Raw genomic sequence first — 23,311 nt, forward strand, 5'->3', positions numbered from 1 at the left:
TCTATTCCACCCTGGTCATCCTGGAAGGGGGATTACCACCTGTGAGGCCCCTTCTCAAGGTTTCTTATTATCCTTCTGCTGAGGTTTTTGAGTTTTTCCTTGCCCGGATGTTGGTTTAAGATCAGGGGATGGTGTCATTGTAACCTGTGCAGTCCTTCCAGACATTTCGAGATTAAGGGCGTCACAAAAATGTGTATCGATCGATACTAACATGTATTTACTTGGAATGAACCAATACCAAAATTCCCAGTTATCATTCACCCTTACTATAAACCATCAAAGAAGAACCGAAATTATGTCATGACAGCAATCACAAACACAGCGGTTTTGTTATATTCAATACTGTAATTTACCAAATCACCGATATGTGTACTACATTCAATTCAATTTGAAACTCATATTGCGGATTTGGTTTGTTTACCTGCTGATGCTAAATGTTAAAGGAGTACAACAATAGCATCAGAAAAAAAAGTTATTTTTAGTGTAACAAGCAGATTTATTTTCACAATTACATGCTTTGTGGGTGTGTCATTGCCTTTCATAACAAGTGTATTGAGGATTCAGTAGTTTACAAAGGCACACATTCATCATAAATCTAGCTTCCTGAATTCAGTCTAAAAATGCACCTGATTGATGCGTTTAAATTTAAAATGTACTCAATTTTCTTACAGGAGGTGGCCATACCCCTAAACCCCCCAGACTGTCCACCCACCATGTTTTCGCTAAATTCTAGGGGAAACACTGAAATGCGAAAACCTCAAAGGACGAGCTCTGACCTCTCTAGCGCCATGTTAGCGGCTTTGATCTTTCGCAGTTCTTGATGGACCGTCTGCTTGGCTCGGATCTCGGCGTCCAATGCGGACTGAAGCTCCAGACGGGCTGACATGTCCAACTTCTGACTGCGGCGCACCTTCCACAGGGGATCCTGCTGGATACATCCGATATGCCGTCAAGGTTGGCCTTAAATTCTACAGAGCGCACCCTATCGAAAGTGGCATGCTCAAATTTAAGAACGAAACTCAATTTTGTCAATGTATGAGCTGCACCGAATCTTAAAACGTGAATGATGGCGTCGTCATTTCTCCAGGGAAACCACACTGTGGAGGATAGTGCCAGATTGCAACACAGACATGTCTTTTTGTTTTGTTGTCATTGGTGATTTCTGCGGTAATGTACTAAATTGCATTCACTTGTTATTGTTCCTTGACGACTAAAGCAAACTCCAGCGACCTGACATTAATGCCATAGTTACGGAAAAAAAAGTGTATGTATGTATAAATTGAGGACTTAACCTGCGGGTGAAAACATTACAAATATCGCAGGTAAATTGTAAATACTTTATAAAGTACTGTCAAACTCCATTTTGCTCCTGTTTTGTACTATATAAACAAAGTTGGAAAAACTTTTCCTCTCCAAGGGTGTTTTAAATGCTTCCACAGATCACCAGAGTGTTTTACTTTTAGAGCGCTAACGTTGTTGAAAAGAGCAGCTCGCCGTTTTCCTTGATGCCGCCACATAAAAGAAATCAAATAAGGCGCACCGTATTTAAAGCCATGGTCTTTAAAATGTACATAAAAGTAGCAACTTGAGGTCCGGAATTTACGGTAATCGAATTAATCACCATAATAAAACGAATCTGACGAATTAATCAAGGTAATGTTACAAATTGAATACTCAGGTTGCTAAATTGTGTGTAGGAATTTAAGAGTAGAAAACGGATAAATTCATTGTTCTTGAGAGCTTTTCTATTTAAATAATAATGTTTTTTAGGGACAGTGTGTAATAGTTAGCGCCTCTAGTGGTAAAAAAAATGTCACTAAAAAAAAAAAACACCTTGGTTTAAAATATAAACAAAAAATATTTTAAATATCATATAAATATTCCCTTTTAAAAATCATTGTAGTTAAGAAATTTGCATTTGTTTTAGAAAACACGAGCTTCACCTAGAGGGATTGACAAATGTCTTCCTCTTGTTTTTGGTTGCTTTACACTACACAGCGACATCTAGTGGTCAAACATCACACAATGTCCCTAAAAATAAATTTATAGAGATGTATCTGCTTCAACTGACTGATCAAAACCGAGATTTTCTGAGGCATCACATACCATAGTTTTGCTACCCAGGTTGGAGCTTCGGAGTGTCTCCAACTCGTCTGTCATCTTGGTAGCTAGAGCTTGGAGGTAACCGCGAGCGTCTTTCTCGTCGCTGACCCTGAAGAAACACGGCAGGTAAAAGGCCGCCCCCTTGTTATCGTCGCTGTTTTTTTGTCCCGCACTCACCACTGAATGATCTCAGCGATTTGAGCTTCCCAGTGAGACACACTCTCCTTCTTGGAAGACACGTCCTGGAGGTCATCTTCCAGCTGACGATTCTGAGCAGTCAGCTTGTCCACGAAAGAGCACAACTGGTAGAGCATGACCAGGAAGACTGTGATTAAAACGTACGCAAACGCACAACCTGAGCTTCTGCGAGTCGCCAACCTTGTCAGTTTCCGTCAGCAGTTTTCGGTTTTCTTCCACCAAGAGGTTCTTCTCCCGCTCGTGTTTGTCTTTCAGAGCACTGACCGCTTCGTCCATCTCCGCTTGCCTGCACGAAGACTCGGTGCATCAGTGATACCGCTCCAGCGAACGGCGGGTTCCGGTACAGAGTGAGCAGAGACTCACCTGTCCCTCTTGTCTTTGTCCAGCTTGTCCTTCAGCTGCAAGATCTCCTTGCTGGCGGCCTGCTGCAAACTCTCGGAGTCGCGCAAGTCTTTCCGCAGATTCTTTATCTCGGAGGAGTGTGCAGAGTCTTTCCTCAACATCTCCTCCTCGTAGAACAGGACCTTCTTATCCAGCTCCGTCTTCAGCCGAGACAGCTCCTGCTGAGACTCTGCCCCAACTGATGCTGCTCCACGTCCCTGTTGAGACTGAAAATAGCAATTATTACAATTATTATACAATTAGGTACTACATTATACTATGAAAGCAAATAAGAAATCCTTTGGTAACAAACATACAGAAATGGCGGAATAAAGTTACAATATTTGTTTAAAGCAACAATATGTATTAATTAGCTTCTCCAAGTGGTAAACAAAAACTTTATTCATTAAACACAATTAAACGATAAAACTATAGTATAAACGTTTTATATTTTATTACAACAAATAACTACAGTACTGTCAAATAATAAGCGGGGAGACGGTTTAGCAAATCAGAATGCAGAACACAATGCAAATCTGTGAAGTAGCAAAACCGTAAAATGCATTATCGTGAAGGATTATTGTATTAGGTTGTTAAGGACTCTCTTGGGGGCTACCAGGAAGACGAACCTCACTCGCTAGCATAGCTTTTGAAACCACTGGTTATTGAGATAGCGGTTAGCATCTCCAACTCTGCTGTTATCGAGTAAAAGTGCTGATTTAGCAGTTGGCATTGCTAGCGTCGATGATAAAGCCATTAGCCACCGCTTTAGTTGTTAGCGTCTCCAACGTGGCCCTTATCCAGCATAGTTGCTTTCGTGATGAGGGTTCTCGTTGCTAGCATCGATGATAAGGCCCCTACCTGATGCTTTAGTGGTTAGCATTGCCAACTAGGATGCTATCCAGCACAAAAAATGCTTTGGCAATTTGCGTTGTTAGCATCGATGATGAATCAACTAGCTTTGGTGGTTTGGGTCTCCAACTTGGCCCTTATCCAGCACAATAATTTTGTTCTCCTTGATAGCATCAACGATAAAGCCACTAGCCGTGACTTTATTGTTTTGACTCTCTAATTTAGCCATTATTCAGAACAAGCACAGCTTGAGCAGTTGGTGTTTGCCTTGCTAACATCAATAATAAAGCCATTAGCTGCTGCTTTAGTGGTTAACGTCTCCCACTCGGACGCTATCAAACACAAGAGTAGCAGTTGGTGGTGGTGTTGCTGGCATTTAGCATCATTAGCTAGCGTCGCTGATATTGTAAGTACCAAAGAGGCTAGCTAGCATCAGTGGCTAGCATAACCAACGCAGTCATGTTCTTTATCGTCATTGATCTCAATGTAGTGAACAGTGTTTACAATGAGATTAGACATGGTACTACAGGATAAAAACGTAAAAAAGATGTATATACTGCTTGGAGACTGGCATCAGAACAATGGTGCAATGAAGAATTGGTGCAATGACGTTTGGCTTCAAAATAGATACCGTAAATTCCGGACTATAAGCCGCTACTTCTTTCCCAAACTTTCAACCCTGCGGCTTATTCAGTAATGCGGCCAATTTATGCAATTTTTCTATTGGCCGCCAGCGGCGCTCGAGTACAAAAGCTAAGATTTAGACCGGTGGAATATATGTGCCGAGGAAGACTGCAATTTCTTAGCTTGTGCACAAATTAAATTAGCGTAGACATATCCTCATCATGCAAATTACAATAAGAAAGGCACATGACGCAACTTTCAAGCTAAACGCAATCGAGCAGTCCGATAAAGAAGGAGACAGAGCTACCGCACGTAAACTTTACTTTGCGAGCGTGACGCTAGCATGTTTTTGAATAAGGGAGCGTGGGACGACGTCTATATGACAAAGTCTCTTTCCCATACTGAAGGAAGACGACTTTGATGACATCAGATAAAAGGAGGAAGATGAGGACGGTTTACCGTGCTTACTGCGGGTTCGATTCGTTTTTTTAACAGTGCTGTCTACTGTGTTGCGAGCGTGTTGCTAGTAGAGAATTGCTACCCCTCAAAGGCACAGTTTGGGATGAAAGTTATAATATTATTATTAAAACTTTGAAAACTCTCTCGGTGTACCGTCTTTCTTTGTAAACCATGTATAATATGTATTTGCAAATGTATATTTTTGTAATGTATTTATTTTAGAAACTAATTCTGATATTTCGCACGAGCAAATGAGAAAGAAGGGGCGGGGCAAACGCGGGCTGACGGGAAGTGGAATAAAGGTGAGACGTGTTTGTGGACGCGGCCGAAAATAGTGGATATATAATTTTCCCACCCATACCTTTGGAAATATACACTTTTTTCCTTGGATTACTTTCAACGGGCACCTGGACTCTGCAGGTCTGCATTAAATGTTAAGTACTGGTATCGTTTTCCGTTCATTTTGCCGGCTGTGTTTTTTGGACTGTATCGGGAATGGGTTAATTTCGTGTTTGTGTTGCGGTTTTTCAATGTGGACGCATGCGACTAATATACAGGTGCGGCTTTGTGTATGTACAAAATCGGTTTTCCTCCAGAAATGTGGTGGGTGTGGCTTATAATCAGGTGCGCTCTATAATCCGGAATTGACGGTATTTATTTTTCAAGGTCTTGAGTGCAGCTGCTGTCAGACGTGGCTACTAGATGCATTAGAAACTAGCTTTTGCAGATAATCATGCAAACCAAGTCAAATTGTTCAGAGAGATCAAATGATTAATTTAATTTTAAATTCCAATCTTTGCTTTTCAATATTTGTCCACTGGAGACAATCATGACGCACTTTTCTCGCCTGCACATTCACTGAAGTTAATCTTGTCATTTCAAACCTTATAGCGCTCCAGCTCGTTCTCCAGCTGCTTGGCGTAGACTTCGCTGTGCTCCTTCAGCTTTTTCTCCTTGGAAGCTTCTGCAGTCACTTCATCCAGCTGAGCCTCAAGCTGAAAACAAACACTCCAAATGATGTCCCCTTATCGATGCCCTCTAGTGGCGCATTAGGTAGTCCCTCACCTCTTTGCGGTTTTTCTCAGTCTTGCGGATGTCCTGTCGCAGGGCATCCATCTTCTGGAGGAGAGCATCAGTCTCTTCTTCTTTGTCCCTCAGCTGGCGAGAGAGACGCTGCTTTGAAGAACGCAGCTCGGCCATCTTTTCCGATAACTCAGAGAACTCCTGCATAGCCGAGCGCTTCTGGGAATTGGCCTCCTTCAGCTCTTTGGATTGTGTCCTCAGACGCTCCATGGCATCCATCATTTGCTGTTTGCACAACACAAAAAATGTTAGCTTTTCTTTTAGCAATGCTTCTAAACGTTCTACTTATCAATAGGGCTGCAACCAATAATCGATGTTGTCGACAAAAATTGATCATGGAAAAAAGTCGACTACTGTCACCAGCCACGCTTTTCTGATAAAGTGAGGGATTTTTACATTAGAGTTGCTTACGTGCATTAGCATCTCTGTCTTGAGCGCCAACATAAACATACAGAAATTGTGGCGTAAAAATCAAGTATGCGTACCAACAGCTCTCAAATTTGGAGGCATTTTAGCCTCAACAAGGCAAATAAGAAGACTACTTGCAAAGTTTGTAAAGCAGACACTGGGTATCATGGCAGTAGCTCGGTGAGGCACTAAGATTTATAGAGCACGCCGGAGTCTGACTTCACTTGGTAAGATTCAAGTAACGTTCAAGCCAATAAACATACAGTGCTACGTGTACTAAATCTCCAGCGCGCTCATAACTTTTACGTTTTTATTGTTTAATATCTCGTGCATCCATTCAATATGGTTGGTGTGAGGAAGAGGCGAGCAGTTTCTTTTGAAATGAAAATGGAATAAGAAAGCTTGATACGGTTGAGAAAATGGTCGAAATGCTTTTTTCGGTCACTTTTTACTACGGAGGACATTTTGAAGCACCTCTTCCAAAAGTTAGTTAAACTCAACTTTATTCATCTTTAAAGAGCATATTATTTTACGAAATGTTTATTTTTTAGTACAAAACAATACAGGTAACTTATACAAGGCATAAACATACTTATACAAACCTTATACCTACAAAGCATTGAAGCAATTTGTGAACAAGTTCAACTTACGAACGATCGTCCGGAACCTCGTTCGTAAGTAGGGCAGCGTCTGTAACCTTACGCGTAACGCTAAATTTAAGATTATCCGATTATTCGACGAATCGTTTCAATAGTCGGTGACAAGTCTACTATTAAAATAGTCAATAGTCGCAGCCCTACTTCTCAAACTCACCGAAAAGCAAAAACTTACGTTGTGGACGTCATCCTTCTCTATTTTCAGCGTCTTCACCTGCTTTTCCAAGCTCTTCAACTTAGAGGCGGAGCTGTCGTAGTCCTGCCGCAAGGTGACTGCCTCCTCCAGTTGGTGCTCCAGCCTATCAGAGTCTGGCAGAGCAGGCGTGGTTACGTTGTGATGACAACTTTAAAAACTGTTCTCACCTTCCAACTTTTTCTTCAGACGCTCGATCTCCTCGTTCAACTTCTTGATCTCTTTGTCCCGACTTAGCGTTCCTCCTGAGGACGGGGCCTGTAGGGCTTGCGTGGACTCTACACACAGTAGGGGGGTGACATTAAATCAGAAAATGTTATAATTAGACAGTACTGGCATCGTGAATATACCATATTTTACGGACTATAGGGTGCATCTAAAAAGTAAAAACCCCAAATTGTCCAGAAATTTAAAAGTGCACCTTATATGTTGCGCATGTAGATCAAAGCGGCGCCGCACTTTTTGTGATTTTTTGTTTTAAGTGTCTGCTTCTATCTTCGGTGTTTTTCGTCCCATTTGACAACTACACTTTTGATTACTTTCTATCCTATTGTTATGGTTTTTAACGCACAAAAATGCGTTTATTAGAGGAATCAACTCCTTGCCCTGACGAATTCTCGTGCCAGCGTGATGAGGGGGCCCTATCGTGGATAAAGAGCCGGAGCTAGCTAAACGGCTAGCGGCGTTATAAGTCTTCGGTACCGTCCGTAATCTTGGTAAATGTGAACTATCTACCAAATAAGACCGACGAATTAGCTGTGCTGGTGAAAAACATCAAAGCGCACAGGGAGTGCAGTTTGCTGTGTTTTACGGAAACGTGGCTAACGTCTAGCATCCCGAACGCCAACGTGGAGCTACCCGGAGCTACCAGAGCCTGCGGGAAGCGGAGAGGAGATGGACTCGCTAACACAAGGTGGTGTATCCCTGGGCACAAAGATTTCCATCTGCCGCAGGGACGTCGAACTTTTGGACTAGCGTGTGACGTCATCTACTCCGCTGTGGCTAAACTACAACAAAGCACCCCGAGGGCATCCTCTTAATCTGTTAATAATCAACAAAGGAGACTGCTGGAAGTGTTAATTTCCCTACAGGGATGAATAAAGTATCTATCTATCTATCATTATGTACCACATGATTCGGTTGATGACATTGGAAATGCAAACAGTATTTACTAGAGTGTGTCCTACACTAAATTTTACTGTATGCTTCTGTATTTGACCAGTGATTGATCAATTGATAATCAACATTGGACCAAATTGCAGTACATTGTATGCAACAGAATTTGAACCTGTGTCGTGGTGGTGAGGGCACAGACAATCTTGTACAAGACCACCAGTGGTGCAGATGATATACTAAACAGCATTAGAGCTTATCTCATTATCACACTATTTCGACTCTCAGTCTCAGATTTAGGTAGTGTTTTCTCTCCAACCTCTTGACTTGTGCATAAAAATGTTGAAAGACAGAAACAGGAAATAGAAAGAAATAGAAAACATTACAATACTATACTATACTCTCTTATAGCTCTTTTATGTACAGAGACAGTAATCCCTTGCCATATTATCACGTGTTCGCTACTTTGCTAATTTTCATTTTGCATTAAGTTCTATATTCTGATTGGCTAGATAGTCTCTCCTCCACTTTTCTGCCCGTTTCTACTTGTGGATCAATGATGTTGCGGTCTGAGTTGTACACAAACATTAAAAAAAACACTTGACGTACCAACTGTTCATCATGTATGTGCAAATCTTTTTCAACTTCCAAGTTTCTCTACAAGCCTTAATGTCAATAACACACTTTGGACCCAAAAAAGCACCAAAATTCAGAGGAAAATGCTTTCTATCGCCAATAAAGTTGGACTTCTCCACCTGCTAAACTTGCAAGTTCTTTGGGGCTCCCTAGTGGCTCCTTGGCGCTTTTTGAAAAATGTTTGATAATGGAAAAATATATGGCTGCCATAAAAAGGCAAACAGAACACATTCTTGATGTTTGAGAATTATTATAAATAGATATGGTGTGTATTTTCTTCCTTAAAGCCTTATATAAGGCTTTTAATTTATTCTGGCTCCGGACATATTTTTGTTTTGTTCTTTTTGTCCAAAATTGCTTTTTCAACTTTTGGGTTGCCGGCAAGTAAATTGTTTTCCAAAATGTCCACATGATGGCGAAACCATATCATTAGTAGAGTAGATTGTGACCTTAATACAGTTGTTCAATAAAGCAGCGAGATTATTGTGAAAATTGAAATTAGACAGTATAAAGTTATTTGTAAAAAAACGTTTATAAAGTACAGTTAAACAAAGACTTGAGCCTGTAAATTGGGTTTGTTCTTTAGTTTTAATGGATATAAAGGTTTGTATTCCTAAGGTTTTGAATATAGCAGGACCTTTTGGGAATGTAACCCCTGGGAAAAACAAGGGATTACTGTACATATTAAACCGAGAGGTTATTGACACGTAGAGAGAGACTGTTTAACCTATCAGAATGCACTATGAGTAAATACACAAATAAACACAGTAGCTCTCACTGTAGTCTCAATTGCATGCGCCTTATAATTTGGTGCGCCTTATAGTGCAGTAAATACAGTAATGAAAATATGATGCCCCGTGTCACCTTGGAGTTTGCGGTTCAGCTCTTGCTTCTCCTGCTCCAGACTACGGATCCGCCTTTCGAAGGCCTCCACGTCGCGACTCGCGCCCGCGTCCTGCCCAATTCCCGCCTCTCGCAGGGTTCCACGTGCGCGGTCCGAAAAGGAGCTGTCGGTGGTGTAGGTGAAGCCCACAAAAGGGAAGTGTTGCCCGGTGAAGCCACTGTGGGACATCGGCGGGCTGATGTCCTAAGGAAGCCACATGGCGAGAAAACATTAGCATGTTAGCATTTTTCCTTTTTTTTTCTTACCATACGAAAACATTTGATTATCGACAGGCTTTTTACACCTTTTCATGGCCAAATTCAAGCACTTTATAAGGACTTTCAAACCCAATTTCCAATTTCTCCAGTACCATTAAAGATAAAATCTGGTACCAATATATCTGCGATTTACATATTTTTAATCTTGTGTGTGCATTTATCAGGACATGGTTTTTAGATCTTGAGTAATTTGTGAATATATTGGTGTATTAGGCAAATCTCTTCCCATATAGGTGTTGGGTATAAATTACAGTATTATGTAGCTTACATTTTCAGTTGCAGTAAGTTTTTCCCATTACAATCTACCACTGGGAAAAGCTACTCCATTTTTTTGAATAGCCCATCAAAAGTGTCCATAATGTATACATAATCCTTGCACCACTACACATTTCATAGGGCCCTGTTTAGGTGTAGCATGCACCTGTGATGACGCCTCATGTGACAATGCCATACAAATTAAGGTCAGCTGCCGTTAATCAAGAGAGATGAAGAAATGCAATAGCAAAGCGAAGCCACCATCGACCAGTGTCTGTATCATTTTTAAGCAGACTTGTAGTGAAACATGGCATCAATTTCAAGCATTTACAAGCACATCACTCAAGATTCAAGCACTTTACAATCATTGAAAACACTAAAATTCAAGCATTTGAAAATGTTTCAAGCACCGTATGAACCTTGCACCTAACAGATGTGCAAAACCTGACACATCTACTTCATCCACTGTACAGAACGGCTGACGTCAGTGTTCCTCACCGGGTTCTTGAGGACGTCGTCGTCCACGTCAAAGTTGGAGGTGTCGGTCGGGGAGGAAACGTCGGGGATGTAGGGTGCCTCGGCCGAGCGGATGTTGTCCCAGTCGATGCCGCTGAAGAAAGGGTGCGTCTTGAAATCGGAGATGCCATTCGAGCCCAGGCGGCGCTCCCGGGAGCACAGCAGCCGCTGGATCAGGTCTTTGGCCGCGTCCGACACGTCGCCCACGTGGGCCGGGAACTGAAAACGATCCTTTGTAAAAAAAAAAAAAAAACACAGACATGGTCAAGGGCTTGAATGGTTTTACAGTCCCTGCTTTTACGACGCGGTCAACTTCAAAGCGTTGCGCAATTTCAGATTGTAGTCTTTTATTGGGCCGTGGAGGCAAAAGACACAAAATGGAGGACGCTGGCACCCTCACAGGGCGATTCATATTTAGAAAAGAGGACACGAGAAAGAAATGAGGACATGGGCCCGGGGACCGGAACCTAAAGCAGACGGGGGAAGATCGGGCATTGCTTGCTCAGTTTCCACTGACCTCGTGGTTCATGATTTTGCCATAAGTTTCCACCAGAGACTCGGCGTAAAAAGGCGTCTCGCCGTAAAGCATCTCGTAGACGCACACGCCCAGGGACCACCAGTCGCACTCGGGACCGTAGCGGCCCATCCCGTCCTCCATGGCCTGCAGGATCTCGGGGGAAATGTAGTCCGGGGTCCCCACAGCCACGGACGACTGCACCTGCGCACAGGACAATGTGTGCACTCACAGCCTGCCTCATAACAGTGCTTCTTAGTTATTTTCCGTCTTGCCTCCGCAGGAAGAAGAAAACCTCTCTATTTGAGAAACACTGCCGTATAAAAGGATGTGAGGGTGAGCGAGCTTTACCGTGCCATCCTCCAGCATACGCAGACAAGACCCGAAATCGGCCAGACGGATGTGGCCATTGACGTCCAGCAGGATGTTGTCAGGTTTAATGTCCCTAAAATTTTAAATTCAAAATTCAGTTACTAGTATCTAGAATTAGAATGGTCTTTATTATCAATGATTAGAACGTAGTGAACGATGTTTACAATGAGAATATACATGGCACTCCAGAATAAAAACATAAAAGACTTAAAAAGCAAGCTAAAAAGCATGTCAGGTTATATAGGCAAAACCGTTTTCTAGGTAGTGTGTTTGGAGACTTGCCCAATTTGTTAGTGCATCAAAATTAACAGTGCAATGAAAATTAGTGTAATAACATTTAGCAGCATCATAATTCCATCGCGAAAATATTTTTTTTCAGTCTTGTGCACTTGTTTAGGGTTGTGATGCCCCTGCTAGTCCTTCTTTGAACCCTGGATCCTCCAGGGTTCACCGTTTTCCAAATAAAAAGTGGTGTTCCAGGGTTAAAGGGCCTGCAGCATCTACGAGAGGGTAGCAGGTCAGAGGAGTTGATTATAATGTTGTTGAATGCTGCCTTATCGAGTCTGTAATGTCCACCAGACTGGGCAAATAGCAGCCCAATGATTTTCTGGGCTGTATTCATAAGTCTCTGTTTTTCCTGTCTAATGCAATGCTTCCAGCATAACATATTATTGCCATTCTCCCCCAAAAACTAGTTATTAGCAAGAATTCACCAAGTGTCAACTACTTCAAAATCTGAACGTCCATTCATCCATCCATTTTCTGCGCAAGTTTTCCTCAAAACTGTCACGGGGGTGCTGGAGCCCATCCCAGGCATCTTCAGGCAGTACATGGTTGTGAGATTTGGATCAATTTTTACAGCACGTGAGACAATTTTTGAAATGTACTCATCATCATAGAAAAGTATTAGGCGTGATTCCGGGTAATCGGATTAAATGGAAAAATTCACAATCGAAAATAAATAAATCAAGAATAACATTCAAGTTACTAGAATGTATACTATGTATGTTATGGAAACATTCTTTATGGAGGAAGGGTGCCAAGAAGGGACATTGAGGACAAAAGTGGGTCCAAAACCAAAACCATTTTTTCATTTGTAATACTTTTCGTTCAGCGGGCCAAATTCAAAGCCCGAGGATTTGTATGTAGCCCGCGGTACCAAGTAGCCCCCTAAGAATACCTGGGAAGCCCGTAGATGTGTTGTGAAAATAGCTCACTAGAGATGGATCCAGTTTTATAGGAAATTTGATTTAAGACTTGACCGAGAAACAATAGGTGCCATTAACTACATGATCCATTCTTCCCAATTTTTTTTTAAATTAGCCTAAAATTAATGCAAATCACTTAGTGCCCTTATACAAGGCAGATGTTTAAGTAGTCCATGTATCCATCCGTTATCTGCACCGCTTATCCTCAGTAGGGTCGCGGGGGTGCTGGAGCCCATCCCAGCCATCTCCGGGCAGTGGGCAGGGGACACCCTGAACTGGTTGCCAGCAAGTCGCAGAGCACACAGGGACAGACAATTCGCTCGCTCATTCACACCTAAGGACATATCGAACTGGTCAATTAGCCTGACATGCACGTTTTTAGAATGTGGGAGGAAACCGGAGTGCCCGGAGGAAACCCATGCAAGCACGGGGAGAACATTCAAACTCCACCTAGCAGGTTCGATCTCATGACCTCAGAACTGTGCTGCACACGCGCTAACCACTGCCCCGCCGTACTGCCCTGTTTAAGTAGTCTACTGAGTTTATTCAAAGTCAAAGTGAATGAATTTGTCATTTTCTCAGATGTGCCTAACATAATAATAATAATAATAATAATAATAATTTCCTTGTTTTGTCATTCTGTGTAACAATGTACACAGAACGAAATGTCGATTGCACCTGACCCGTTGTAGCGAGCCGATGCAGCCGCAGCCAACAGAGGGCGCCGCCGACCACTTTTTAAGTCTTAGGAATGACTCGGCCGGGGCGCGAACCACCGACCTCCCAGTCTCAAAGCGGGCGCCTTACCATCCATCCATCCATTATCTGCACCGCTTATCCTCAGTAGGGTTGCGGGGGTGCTGGAGCCCATCCCAGCCATCTCCGGGCAGTGGGCAGGGGACACTCTGAACTGGTAGCGAGCTAGTCGCAGGGCACACAGGGACAGACAATTCGCTCGCTCATTCACACCTAGGGACAATTTTGACCGGCCAATTAACCTGAAATGCATGTTTTTTGCAGTGTCGCAGGAAACCGGAGTGCCCGGAAGAAACCTAACGCAAGCACGGGGGGAACATGCAAATACAAGGAATCGAAATTTCCTTTCCCACTCTCCCATGTGCAGATAGATAACTCAATAAAAGTGCAAGTAAATGTAAATGGTCTCAAGGCAAGAACCTGCTATCGGGGCATTAGGGATTTAGTGTCTAGCCCAAGGACACTTCGACATATAACACAGAGGCGTCGGGAATCGAACCTGCGACTTCTTGATCCCAAGACGAGTGCTTTACCTCCTAAGCCAATGCCGCCAAAGTGACCTTTCGGCTAATACTAAAGTAAAACAACTGACATATAAGACACAACATACAGTAAAATGTTCCAAGCTGCAGCAATAGTGGCAGTGTTATAAATAAAGGTACAAAAAAAATGTAAAGATGTTGTTCTACGTCATGTGTTCTAGGATTCTTTTTCTTCGTGGAGCATCTGCACATTATGCACGCTCATTTTTGCCGTCTCGGACAAAACACTCTCCTTTTACTCTCATATAAATAACATCACCAGGTCAGCCTATTTCCACCGGCGCTCCATCACCTCTTCAGACTTGCCTTTTCTTGACCATCTGCCTCACATACCGCCTCTTTTAACTCTAATGTGTTTTATTTGCTATCTATTACTAGCTTGTTTTACTCTTGCTTTATTATTGTGTCCTACCATATGTACAGTGACCTTGGGTGGCCTGAAAGGCACTTCGAAACACAATGTATTATTATTATTATGTAAAAAGGTAAAGGATAAAATAGGTAAAATACATTGTGTGCAAGTATATATGCAGTCCTGAGTGCTAATTTCTGGACTTCATATCTATTTAAACCCTACTTGTGATAATTAGAACCAGGTAGAGGTAAGATCTCCGATTTCGGCCCAGGTTCCATCATAAAATTTCAATTGTGTGTGACTTCTCGGCTTGATTACTGTAATGTATTGCTTTCTGTTCTCCCGATGTCTAGCATTAAAAGTTTGCAGCTGGTTCAGAATGCGGCAGCTAGACTTTTGACTAAGACCAAAAGTTTTGAGCATATTACACCTGTATTGGCCAACTTGCACTGGCTCCCAGTCCACTTAAGATGCGACTTTAAGGTTCTCTTATTAACATATAAATGTTTGCATGGGCTTGCACCCTCTTATCTCTCGATTTGATTTCCCCCTATGTTCCTGCACGGAGTCTGCGCTCGGAAAATGCCGGTCTACTTGTGACTCCGAGAGCCAAGAAGTCTGCAGGCTCGAGAGCGTTCTCCATCCGGGCCCCGGTGTTATGGAACGCCCAGCCTTCGGAGATAAGATCTGCAACCTCAACGGAAGTTTTTAAATCGAGGCTTAAGACACACTTCTATTCCAAAGCTTATGATTGATGCCCACCTCATATTCTGTATTGTCTTGTCTTTTTCCGACTGCCCGCCTGGCTGATACGAAGGAGAAGGACGATTTGAGATGAGTCAGCGGACCAGCGTCTGACCTGAAGCATGTGAACGCCTGCATGGACCAGCTGGCAGAGATGGGAAGCTGCGTCGTGGCCGTCATAGACTTTCTGGACTAGTTTACAGGCTGGGGGCGTCGTTGCTGTCCTGCACTTTCCGGACATTTTCAACATCTTACCTAGTTTTTACTATTCTGTGTACAGTAATGCTAATTGTGATTCACCCTGGTCAATCCGGGAAGGGGGATTACCTCATGTGAGGTCCTTTCTCAAGGTTTCTCTTTTCTCCTCACACTGAGGTTTTTGAGTTGTTCCTTGCCCGCATGCTGGTTTAAGATCAGGTAATTGTGCAATTTTGTAATTGTAATCCTGTGCAGTCCTTTGAGACATTTTGGTGATTAAGGGCTATATAAATAAATGTGACTTGACTTGACTTGAATCGTGAAATTGGGCCAGGCCAGGCCTCTCTCTCTCGCTGATTTTTTTGTTTTGTTTATCCAAGTCATGTGTTTTAGGATTCTTTTTCTTCGTGTCGGATTTGCACAGCATGCACGCAACGCTGACTACAAAGGAAAGATCATTTTTGCAGTCTCCGACAAGCGGTTCGTAGTTGGGAACGGTAAATATCACGTTTTTGAGGTAGTCAAGGTAGTGTACATGTGGGTGCGCGCAAGTGTGTTGACAGGGGCGGCAAAAGTCACACTTCCCCCCCCAAATAAAATGTGAAAATTCGGATTTTTGTCAGGCTCAGTCGCTTAAATCAGGTTAATCTGGCGAGTTCGGGCTGGTTCGGGCTTTAATACCCTCGGACCAGGTTTTTTTTGGCCCGATCTTACCTTTACAACTAGGTAAAAACATAGTAATAACGGGGTAATAACATAATAAGTGGTTATTGTATAACTTGAAATCTAACTTCTTATTGCTAATAAGTAACAAAATACTCATCTGGAGGGACGAAAGCGTGACCGACTTGGGTGCCGAGGTGCCTAACTTGTTTGGGTGTTTGGGCAATTGGGTTGGCCATGGTCCAAACATTTTTTTGTGTGTTTTTTTTTTCTATTTATTTCCCTTTTATTTTCTTTGTTATTGTATGTGTGTGTCATGCTGTCGGTCACCCCTCTTGAGGAATATGACCAAGGTAGATAGATAGATAGAAATAGTAACAAAAAAAGTAGCTCTCAGCTTTCAAAAAATTGGTCACCCTTGACGTAGAGATTAGGAAACCTTTCGATTTTCGGTTCCCGCGCCTCACCTGTGAATGTAGCGCTGCTGGTGAATGGAGTGCACGGCGAGCACCATCTCGGCCACGTAGAACTTGGCCATTTCCTCCGGCAGTCGGTCCTCAAACTTACTGAGCAGCGTCAGCAAGTCTCCGCCCACGTAATAATCCATCACCAGGTACTACCCAAATCAGTACTTTTAATACGACATTCGAGCAGAAGTAAAATAGAGGAACAGCGTGTACTGACAAGGTAGTTGTCATCCTGGAAGGCAAAGTGCAGCGTAGTGATCCACTGGCTGTCTCCTCTCACGAGAACCTCGCGCTCTTCGCGGAAACACGCCGTCTGCGCATATGTGGGCATGCACGCGTCAGGCGCCGGCTGGCGGAACATTCAAGCAAAAACCGCGTTACCTCGGCCCGCTTTAGCATCTCCCACTTGTTGAGGATCTTCATGGCGTACACCCGCTCCGTTTGCTTCATCTTCACCACGGCCACCTGAAGGAGGATGACATGTTTTAACTTCCTAGTTGTGCTATTTCAGTGATGATCAAGAACGAGCGGAGTCTAATGTCTAATCTCATCGTAAACAATGTTCGCTACATTGAGATCAATGACGATAAAGAACATGACTGCGTTGGTTATGCTAGCCACTGATGCTAGCTAGCCTCTTTGGTACAGTGGAACCTCGGTTTTCGAACGCCTCTCAGTTCGAACAAATCGGTTCTCGACCAAAATTTTTGAGAAATTCTTGCTTTTCGTTCAAAAAATTGGAGTTCGAACGCCGGTACGCTAGGGTGCGATGCTGAGCGGCGTACGAGTGTAGATTGCTCCCACCCCTCGTGAAGAACTGTTATGACGTGCGCGCGCACTTCTTTTTGCTTTCGCTTTAGATATCGGTGAACGGAGTGTTTTAGCCCCTAAGTATGCCTGCGAAGAAGGTCGGTACAAGCAGCAAAGTTGCTACAGGTGAAAAAAGAAGGGTAATGCGTACAACTATTGCATTTGAGAAAGAAATAATAGCAAAATATGAAGACGGTGCGCGAGTTTCCCTTCTTTCGAGGGAATAGAGCATGGCTTCTGCAGACCTTCACAAAGGTAAGAAATCCTATTCATAATTCTTTTCTTTATCCTTTAACCGCTCACCACTTTTTGTGGAGACCCGGGCGCTAAATGACATGTAAACGACCTGATTTTTTTCGTTGTACACGTTCATGTTAGCGTAATCTTTCGTACGGAAGATTACGCTAACGCGAACGTACGATTAGCCTGGGTTAGCCTCATGTTTACGTTCATGGTAAGGAATCAGGATGTAGGAACAGATTAAATCGATTTTACATTACTTTTAATGGGAAAAACGATTTTCTGTGATCGAACAAATCGGTTTTAGAACAGGGTTCTGGAACGGATTATGGTCGAGAACCGAGGTTCCACTGTACTGCCAATATCAGCGACGCTAGCTAATGATGCTAAATGATAATACTGCCAGCAACAACACCACCAACTGCTACTCTTGTGTTTGATAGCGTCCGAGTTGGAGACGTTAACCACAAAAGCAGCAGCTAATGGCTTTATTATTGATGCTAGCAAGGCGAACGCCAACTGCTCAAGCTGTGCTTGTGCCGAATAGCGGCAGTGGCTTAGGAGGTATGTCGAAGTGTCCTAGGGTAAGACACTGAACCCCTAATGCCCCCAATAAGCAGGATATCCTTACATGGCTGCACGGCCGCTATTGGGAAATGTGAAGCACACTGTAAAGCGCTTTGGGAAGTCTTGACTTGAAAAGCGCTATATAAATGTAGATCATTTCATTTTTCACCAGCTTGGTAGCCTAGATGGTAGGGCGCCCGCTCCGAGACTGGGAGGTCGCTGGTTCAAACCTCGGCCGAGTCATACCTGAGACTTACAACATTGGTACTCATTGCCTCCCTGCTTGGCGCTCGGCATTAAGGGTTAGAATTGGGGGGTTTGGTCACCTAATGACTCCCAACACAGCAGTTGGCTCGCTACAGTTTAACTGTACGGGTCAGGTGTATCGACATTTCGTTCTGTGTGCATGGTTACAAAGAATGACAATAAAAGTAAATTCTATTCTTTTGCTATGGAGACCAACCTAGGAACATTCTTGGGTTTTTGATTCCATACTTTGTTCGACATTATCGCCTGATTCATCAACTCAAACAAGGCATTCTCTTTTAAATTAGCCTATAATTAATGTAATTCAGTCAGTGCCCTTATACAAGGCAGGTATTTTAGTGGTTGACCGAGCCTTTTTTAAGCCTGCTAGATACCATTTTATTAAAAGGTTGTAATTATAACAACGTAGTTATAACATGATAGGTTGTTATTTTAGAAAATAAAGGCCTTTATCACTTTTAGCAGTAGGAGACCAAAATAAAGGGACAGTTAGATGTGTTGAAGAAACTTGCGTAAAATTCGGACTATAAGTCGCGACATTTTTCCCAAGCTTTCCATTCTGCGGCTTATGCAATGATGCGGTTAATTTATGCATTTTTTCGAACCGCCACCAGGGGTGTCTGAGCAGTAGGTAAGAGTGAAATCTGTGTAGAGGAAGACAGAAGTTTAATGTAACTTCTCGCGTTGTGCATGAATAAAACTAGTATGAACAGAACATCATGGAAAAGGGTTCCATTCAAAGGAAAGGAAGGGCTAACTACCATATTGGGAATCATTTTACAAGTCTGTTTATTTGTAAACAGAAATAATGCGGCGAAACTAACTAATTTCAAGAATCAACAGAGCAGACATACTTTTAGGCGGATTTCTATTCATCTGTCGGCATTATCGTGTATTTTGGAGTCAATATTTTACACAGTTGGTTTCTGTGGATTGTCCTTGATGTAACAAATTCCTTTTGGCGGACATTCAAAGAAGTTGAAGACGGCCAGGGCACAAAATGGTGAGTCGCCTCGGCTTTATAGTTTTCGGGTATCGTGATGTATATTTAACCCCAATAGCTTAAGCTTTTCAATGATATGTGGCATGACGTATTAAAGTGACTGGTGACATCGTATGGACACGTTTCTGTTTATTAAAAGTCCGGCGGCCCATTGGCAGGCTGTCAGAACGTTAAGGTTTTTTGGTTTGAACAAATTTATTGACACTAATAACAAAAAAAACCATCTGTATATTATTAAAACTTTCTGTGTACTGTCCTTCTTGGTAAATATATCATGTTTCAATGTGGGCACATGCGGCTTATAGTCAGGGGCGGCGCAGGGCGGCGAAGCCCCCCTGAAGCTCCTGGGTTTTAAGCAATTTATTTGTCCAAAACCATGCTTGAATTAATAATTTAAGTAACATCTTTAGAAGATTCAAATAACAAAATAATTTGCCCACAAACCTGATTTTTTTGTAAATACTGCAAGGTCCTTTCTTTTGAATTGTTAGATGGCAGACTTCTTCCAATCTCGACGATGTCTTAGCGGCTAATAATGCTAACAAGCTAGTACGTTTAGCAGGACGTAATATATCCGAAGGCCAACATTGGCTAGCAGCATTAAGGACAAAGAACTGAAATCGCATTGGATTAGAGAGAGATGGACACATTCGAGCCCAATCAAATTTCGGTATAGTGAATTCCGTGTCACCCCGACATTGTATGAGGAAATGTTGCCCCGACTCAAGTGATTTGAAAATAAAAGTACGCTTTAAGAATCAATAAGTGAAGTATTCATACTATCTTAAACTTAAAATACGTAAACTATGGAAAAAGTGAAAGTGAAAAAGTCGGAATTCCGACTATAGTCGGAAAAATCACATCCCTGACAAAGTGTTTTATCTTTTAAAAATGTACTGTGTGCGGCTTTTAATCAGGTGCGCCTTATAGGCCAAATTTTACGATAGTTTAGGTCAGGATTTATTTTTTCAATGAAGTAACATATTTCAGGTGGAAAAAAACAACTTAATTGTAAAACATTTTGAGGGCACAAAACAAATTACAATTGTAGTCTGGTCTGTGATTTAAACTGTCATTAAAGTACTTTTTTATTTTCATTACACGGGGCATGAAAAAATTGGGAGGAAATGTACCATTTGGGGTTAAAATTGTGTGTGTGTGTCTGTGTGTGGACATTAAAATAACAAAAAAATAGATAGCCCATAAGAATGCTGCACACATCCTGAGCCTGCCTGTGCACATTGCGAAGAGGTAGAGAGGAGACACAACCAAGTTGTGATACTGCTTTTATAAAATATATTTTCATGAGGATCATAAATGCTTAGAATTTTTTTTAACAATTAGTGTCGGCTGATTGAATATTACAGCGTGGTTCCAAGTGACTAATTACCGGGTCTATTTATGCGATCAGGCTGATGACTGATGGCATATTTTGTCGTTGTCAACTCGATAATCATCCCTACAAAAAATGTTGCACAGTATAAACAACCAACCACTTAAGCCCTCAAATTGACATGACCTCATTTTGGAGGAATCTCGTCGTGTTGCTACCCATTTGCAGCTCAAAACTGCTTGACGAAAAAAAAAACATTCCGGCGTTTTGCGCGACACGCCTCCGTGGCTTAAGTACCCACGATGCATTGCACCGAGGGTGTGTCGATGGCCCCGAGGCGAGCTAAAGGTGCGGCGGCGCACCCGCTCAAAGGTATGCGCTGAAGGTACAAACCCGGGCGTCGCTCTCACGGCCGCTCGGCGCTTTGTTCGTTTGTTTGTTTGCGGAATGTCGGGCGCGTCCTAAACTGGAAGCGCGGAGACCGGAAGCTGCCGGGTGCAAACAGGAAATGCACTGGAAAGGCTCAGGAAGCGCGCACGCTCGCACAGGGAGAAAATGTCTTGACGAGAAAAGTCCAAAACAGGACGCCTTACCTCGCCGAAAGCTCCTCTTCCAATCACCTTCAACATCTCAAAGTCATCCCGGTGCAGGCGAAGGTCTTTGACGGCCGACGTGAAGGGTTTCACTGGGAACACACACATGCATTTTTTATTATATAGAAAATTTTGACAGACTGCTCAGTGCAACAACTCATCTATTAATCAAATTCATGGGCATCAAACCCATTTTAGTCCACATGGTAGATAGAGAAACCCACAGAGGCCACACCAGTAGAATAAAGACAGAAAAAGAAAGAGAGGGAGAAAGAAAGGAAATAAAGAGAAAGAAAAAAAGTAAAGTCGAGTCATTTTTATTTGTATAGCCCTTAATCACAAAGAGTCTCAAAGGGCTGCACAGACCACAGATGATTGCAAACCACAGACTATTACACCCTCCCCTGATCTGAAACCAACATGAGGGCAAGGAAAACCTCAAAAACCTCAACATGAGGAAAATGAAGAAACCTTGAGAAGGGACCGCACATGTTGTAATCCCCCTTTCAGGATGACCAGGCTGCAATGGATGTTGCAATTACAAATAATACACAGATAAAGAGATAAAGAGCAAACAAGAGAAAGGGGGAGAGAGAACAAGAGGGAAAGAAATAGAGAAACGAGTGAAAGAGAGAAAGAGAAATACAGCAAGCAAGAGGCGGAGGGAGAGGGAGACAATGATATAGTGAAAAAGCAAAAGAGAGTGAGAAAGAGAAGAAAGAGCAAAGAAATAAAAAAAGTAGAGCAAGAAAGAAAGGAGTGAAAAAGACAGATACATACACAAAGAGGGAGAAAAAAAAGAGAAATATAGAGAAAGAGAGAAATAGAGAAATATATATATGGAGAGAGAAAAAGAGTGAAAGACTGAGAAAGGTAGAAAGGACAGAAAGAAAAAGAGAGAGAGCGAACGAGAAACATTAATATTGAGAATAAAAGACAAAAGAAGGAGAAAAAAATCCAGAGAAAGGAAAAAGATAAAAGAGAAAAAAAGAAAGAAAGGAGTGAGAGACAGAGACGCAGATATAGAAAAATTGCCAGGAATAAAGAAAGAGAAATAAAGAAAAAGAAAAAGAAAGAAGGGCAGAAAGAGAGAGGAAAATGAGAGAGAGAAACAAAAGAGAAAAAAATACAGCTCCAGTTGCTTTGTGAGTGGCGCATGGCTTTGTCATCATCAAGTGAATGCATTTCAACCAAAAACAAGAGCTACAAAGCACAAGGATGAATACAAACTACAGAAACCCAGTGCACTATTTCACTTCTCTTTTTTTGCCCGTAGCAGCAAGATTGGGACAATCATGTCAGGTCTTCTTAGACCTGGTGTTATGTCAAATAAATAATATTCACTTAACCTACAAGTATTTGATGAATGACCATTATTGCCACTCGGCGGTGCTAAAAAATACACACTGTCCCTTAAGGAATTGTGACATGGAGAGTAAGAATTGAGGAGTTTTGTTCAAATTCCTCATAGCTATTGATAAATTTATTGAATAGTAACTGAACAAATGATTACCAATGAATGATAGCATTCAAGTCTCTTAAAGGCTTGAGCTATAATAATCTGATTTTTTAAATTACATTTCTCCGTTAAACTCAATTGAAATGACCCGATTTGGTTTTTAGCCGTGGCACCCACCAGTACATTCAGTGCCATCGACAGCCAGAAATGTCATTCAGTTGTTCAGGAAGAATATAAATAAAGACACTCCGGAGGAATGTTTGGAATCTTGCTGCTACGGGTACACAAACTCCCTGTGAAAAGCTGGGCAAAAAATGAGAAGACAAATGGAACATTTTGGTCATGGCGTCCCCGTAGTTTGCATTCTTCCCTGTGCTATTTAGCACTGGTTTTCAGTTGCGGAGGACAATACATCGACATCTAGGGATCAAAAAATACATACAGTATTTTCCGCACTATACGGCGCACCTAAAAGCCTTTATTTTTTCTTAAAAGCTGACCATGCACCTTATAATACAGTGCGCCTTATTTATGGATCAATATCAAGTCGCAAAGTCTTGCAACTAATGCAGCAGCCGCCGA

At 42.3% G+C, this 23,311-nt stretch overlaps 1 protein-coding gene across 4 annotated transcripts in view; it reads right to left on the reverse strand.

The window, feature by feature from the left end:
* The window catches only part of cdc42bpb (CDC42 binding protein kinase beta (DMPK-like)), a 67,575-nt gene that overhangs the window by 34,850 nt on the left and 9,414 nt on the right, over positions 1-23,311 (reverse strand). For 2 of the 4 annotated variants that reach the window (XM_088324718.1, XM_088324720.1), the window contains exons 2-18: positions 21,271-21,362; positions 16,839-16,922; positions 16,675-16,770; positions 16,458-16,606; positions 11,504-11,597; positions 11,156-11,356; positions 10,621-10,869; positions 9,571-9,793; positions 7,128-7,235; positions 6,940-7,073; positions 5,683-5,925; positions 5,502-5,612; positions 2,665-2,909; positions 2,482-2,587; positions 2,281-2,405; positions 2,107-2,212; positions 777-928 (exon numbers count right to left, since the gene is read on the reverse strand). In XM_088324718.1, the coding sequence (XP_088180844.1) occupies positions 777-928; positions 2,107-2,212; positions 2,281-2,405; positions 2,482-2,587; positions 2,665-2,909; positions 5,502-5,612; positions 5,683-5,925; positions 6,940-7,073; positions 7,128-7,235; positions 9,571-9,793; positions 10,621-10,869; positions 11,156-11,356; positions 11,504-11,597; positions 16,458-16,606; positions 16,675-16,770; positions 16,839-16,922; positions 21,271-21,362 (2,518 nt within the window). The remainder of the gene's footprint in view (positions 1-776; positions 929-2,106; positions 2,213-2,280; positions 2,406-2,481; positions 2,588-2,664; positions 2,910-5,501; positions 5,613-5,682; positions 5,926-6,939; positions 7,074-7,127; positions 7,236-9,570; positions 9,794-10,620; positions 10,870-11,155; positions 11,357-11,503; positions 11,598-16,457; positions 16,607-16,674; positions 16,771-16,838; positions 16,923-21,270; positions 21,363-23,311) is intronic. The other 2 variants (XM_088324719.1, XM_088324721.1) reach the window with 1 other exon arrangement.

This window comes from Urocampus carinirostris, chromosome 20 (genome assembly GCF_059441175.1).
Source record: "Urocampus carinirostris isolate Australia breed hairy pipefish chromosome 20, RoL_Ucar_1.0, whole genome shotgun sequence".
NCBI classification, from domain to species: domain Eukaryota; kingdom Metazoa; phylum Chordata; class Actinopteri; order Syngnathiformes; family Syngnathidae; genus Urocampus; species Urocampus carinirostris.